This window comes from Gekko japonicus, unplaced genomic scaffold, assembly GCF_001447785.1.
Source record: "Gekko japonicus isolate JY-2015 unplaced genomic scaffold, Gekko_japonicus_V1.1 scaffold3850, whole genome shotgun sequence".
NCBI classification, from domain to species: Eukaryota; Metazoa; Chordata; class Lepidosauria; order Squamata; family Gekkonidae; genus Gekko; species Gekko japonicus.
In genome coordinates, this window is record NW_015171619.1 from 116,363 (window position 1) to 120,480 (window position 4,118).

General features: G+C 50.2%; 1 protein-coding gene across 1 annotated transcript in view; it reads left to right on the top strand.

Annotated features, from left to right (window-relative positions):
* LOC107117768 (ryanodine receptor 1-like) overlaps window positions 1–2,483 on the top strand; it is a 114,834-nt gene extending 112,351 nt beyond the window's left edge. The window contains exons 57-59 of the mRNA XM_015419931.1: window positions 329–388; window positions 749–886; window positions 2,367–2,483. Of these exons, the coding sequence (XP_015275417.1) occupies window positions 329–388; window positions 749–886; window positions 2,367–2,483 (315 nt within the window). The remainder of the gene's footprint in view (window positions 1–328; window positions 389–748; window positions 887–2,366) is intronic.
* The last annotated feature ends 1,635 nt before the right edge of the window (window positions 2,484–4,118 follow it).

Consider the following 4,118-nt stretch of genomic DNA (forward strand, 5'->3'; position numbering starts at 1 on the left):
ACGGACTATGGGCTTATATTATACAGGCTCGTATTACACGGGCTATGGGCTCATATTATACAGGCACGTATTACATAGGCTACGGGCTCATATTATACAGGCTCATATTACACGGGCTACGGGCTCACATTATACAGGCTCGTATTACACAGGCTACGAGCTTGTATTATACAGGCTCATATTACACAGGCTATGGGCTCATATTATACAGATGGATTATACAGGCTATGGGCTCGTATTATGTATGAATTATATGGCAGCCCCATAGTTGTTCTCCATTGTTCCTGGGAATGTTTCCTCCCTCTCATCTTTTTCTTCCTTGCTACAGAAAGACACAGATGAAGAGGTCCGTGAGTTCCTCACCAACAACCTACACCTTCAGGGCAAGGTGAGTCTCATTGCTCTGTTCAGGGGCAGAGGACTCTGAGAATCCCCTTGGAAGGTCTCTTGAAGTCCCCCGTCCTACCACCAGGTCTGGTTTCTGCACTGAGCATTTCCTCAGTTTGCAGGCAGACACCTAGTCCAGCAGCCCTGTCAAGAGGAAATTGTTTCCCGTTCCCACCTCTGCCTTTGTGCAGTTGCCTTGAGTAGGCCTTGCGCGTGGCCAGATGAAGTGGGAAGTGGTGGTGACCGGGGAGTGAGGCAGGACCCCTTGACTCTGAGCCCAGGTGGTTGCTTCTCAGGCAAGGGCTCTGGTCCCCTGTCCCTTCTTCCCTAGCAGCGGTGATGGCTCCTTTTCTCCTTGCAGTGTGAGAACGAGTCATCGATGCGCTGGCAGATGGCTCTCTACAAGGAGATGTCAGGCAAAGCCGAAGACTGCAACAATCCGGAGAAGATTGTCAAACGGGTTCAGGAAGTCTCCGCTGTGCTCTTCCACCTGGAACTGGTATGGGGAAGTGGGGGGTGGCAAGTGAAGTTAGTAGAGATGCCATTCCCCAGTTGGGGGTGGGGGAACCCCTCGATCTTTCACGCTCCTGCCCACGGCTGGCTGGCGGGGGGAAATCCCACCCCCAAACGCAACAGGCTGACATCACGCGGAAGTGACGTTGCGCGGTAAAGCTCTGTTTTATGGCAAAACTCTATGGTTTGGGGCAATGTTCCCTCTAAGCTGTGGAGTCTTGTGAGCAAAAATTCTACTTTGTGAGCTACTATTATTAAAGTTGTGAGCGAGTGATTTGGCTACTGCATAACCTAGTTTGCTCTGGAGCCCTCCTTCCTGAGCTAAGACAAAAATGTGTGAGCTGGAGGCTAAAAATATGTGAGCTAGCTCACACTAACTCAGCTTAGAGGGAACACTGGTTTGGGGGCAATTTCACCATAGAGTTTTGCCCGAAAAGCAGAGCATCCCCCCCGACGTCACCGACATGATGATGTCACTTCTGTGTGATGTCAGCACATCGTGGCACTCCGCCCCCACTCTCGGAAAGTCCCTCCCCCACCAGCGCAATAATTGGACCTGGCCACCCTAGAAGTGAGTGGCTGAAGTAACATGCCCAAAGTAGCCATAGGGTATACTGGCCAACTCCCCACCCATTGAAAGGGCTTCCGCAAAGATGGCCACTCCTTTAACCAGACCGTACTTTAAAGCAGAGCTCATTAAAAACAATAACAACTTGAATGACATGCTCACAGTTGGCCACATCGAGTAGAGCACTTAAGGGCTGTCAAGTTCACTCTACAGCTGGAGTGTCGAACTCATTTGTTATGAGGGCCGGATCTGACATAAATGAGACCTTGTCGGGCCGGGCCACGTGTGTCATAAAAGTTAATGCCCGGTAGTGGAGATATAAACATTATAAAGGACACAAACACAAAGGGTTGGTGTTTTTTTTTACTTAAAATAAAAGCATGCTTAAAACAGCGCTTTTGCAATATTTTGTTTATTGAACAGTGTCTGATAACTGGCACCTCTTGCTCTGAATCATGACATCAAAATGTCTGTGCTGTTGCAATCTTGAGTATGCAGTCCAGGTGTGTCTCTGTAAGCTGCAAACCTACGACGACGCAGCAGCAGCAGAACTGGAAGAAGAAGCAGAAGACGGCCAGTTCTGCTGCGGGCCTGATAGAAGCCCTCCGGGGGCCTGATCCGGCCCCCGGGCCGCATGTTTGACACCCCTGCTCTAGAGCCTTTTGGAATGACCCCGCAAAAAAGAAGATGGGTTCTTATGTTCTAGTAGCGCCCCCTCCGAAAGTCATGACTGTCCTGGGCTGTCTCCAGCTGTCTTAATGAAATCCTTGGCCAAGGGTAGAAGAGAGGGGGGAGGGAAATGCACGGAGGACGGGAACAGCCGACGACCAGCTGCGGCTGGGGAACGACGGGGGCCCCGCCCTCTGACTCCAACAAGCCTTGTGTATGTCCCCCACAGACAGAGCATCCGTTCAAGTCCAAGAAGGCCGTGTGGCATAAGCTGCTATCCAAGCAGCGCCGGCGTGCCGTGGTGGCCTGCTTCCGTATGACACCTCTCTACAACCTGCCCAGGTGAGTAGTGATGCACAGATCTGTGCCCCGTGTGCCCCCGGGGCCGAATAAGGGACACACGGTTGGAGTCCAGGGAGAGGATAAATATCTGTTTATTGCAATAATCAGGAAAATACAGGACTGGATACCTTGGCACCCAGTAACGGCCAAGCTGTGTTCTGCCCCAACCAGGAAGGGCAATAGGTCTTATACCCCAAATGACATCATTACAGTTTATACATTAAGAAATCTTCAATTGGTGTCCAACAGGCCTCATCATCAGAGCATCATTTGAGCCAGTTTGGTGTAGTGGTTAAGTGCGCTGACTCTAATCTGGGAGGACCGGGTTTGATTCCCCACTCCTCCACTCGCAGCTGCTGGATGACCTTGGGCAAGCCGTAGTTCTGATAAGAGCTGTTCTTGAAAAAAGAGCAGTTTCTGTCAAGAGCTCTCTCAGCCCCACCTACCTCACAGGGTGTCTGTTGTGGAGAAGGGAAGGGAAAGGAGTTTGTGAGCCGCTCTGAGACTCCTTTGGGTAGTGAAGGGCGGGGTATAAATCCAATCTCTTCTCTTCTTCTCCTATTGGCAAGCCCCTCTCTGGATCACAAGTGTCAGTAATTGTGTCGTCTTATCTGGTCCCGGAACAGAGGGGCCTTCTTTTGGCATCATTCCTGGCTTATTTGCTTCGGTCTGAAACTAGGGAGTTTCCTGATAAAATGCCTAAAACTTAGCTCTTGGCAGACGTTCTGGGGCCAGATGCTCTGCTCTACACAAAAAAGATATTTGTTTTGAGAACACTCCGTCTTTCCGTCTCACAGCTACACTTTCAGAATTCTCCTTCAACCGGGGAGCTTATAATTTCAAATATGCATCCCATTCTGAATCTATCAAAAAGAACCTTTGGCAATTAGAAATATCCTCATTAAATTCTGTTCCAAGTCTCTTCTACCTGGGTTAAGTGCTGAGGTCTAAATTCACTTGTAACCAGACTCCTAATAAGGCACAGTGACAGCTGTCATTCTACATATCAAATGTCAAAAATCACAATCATAAATCACATTCACTGGTCCCTTGTCCTACAGTAGGAAGAGAGGGTAGGGTTCATGCACCAGCTCAGCGGTCTGGATTTGTCTTGCGCCAGCATGGTCCAGTGGTTAGAGTGTTCGCCTAGCGTCTGGGGGAAAACTATGTTCAAACACCCCCCCCCACTCTGTCATGGAAGCTTGCTGGGTGACCTTGGTTCCAGCCACGCGCTCCTCAGCCTCACCTACCTGACTGGGTTCTTGTGAAGATAAAATGGGAAAGGGGATACACCATCTGCTGACCTCCTTCACGTTCGGATAGGACAACCATGTTCTAGATTAGGGTTCCCAGCCCTGCGCTGGCAAATACCGGTAGATTTACGTGGTGTCACTCGGAGAGGGTGGGGTTTCAGGAGGATGCGGCGTCGCTTGCGGGCGACGCTCTAGGAATTTCCTCTGATCTTTGTGGTAAAGACCATAGAGACGAGTGGAAATGCCTAGACCGTCACCATTGACACTTTTTCCTGTCTTCCCATCCCCCCCTTAAATTATCAAGGACAGGAGGGAGGAAATTTGCCTGCTACCCAAGGACAAGCCTCCTGTAGATTGATCTACCTCCCTGAGTGCCACATGGCTGG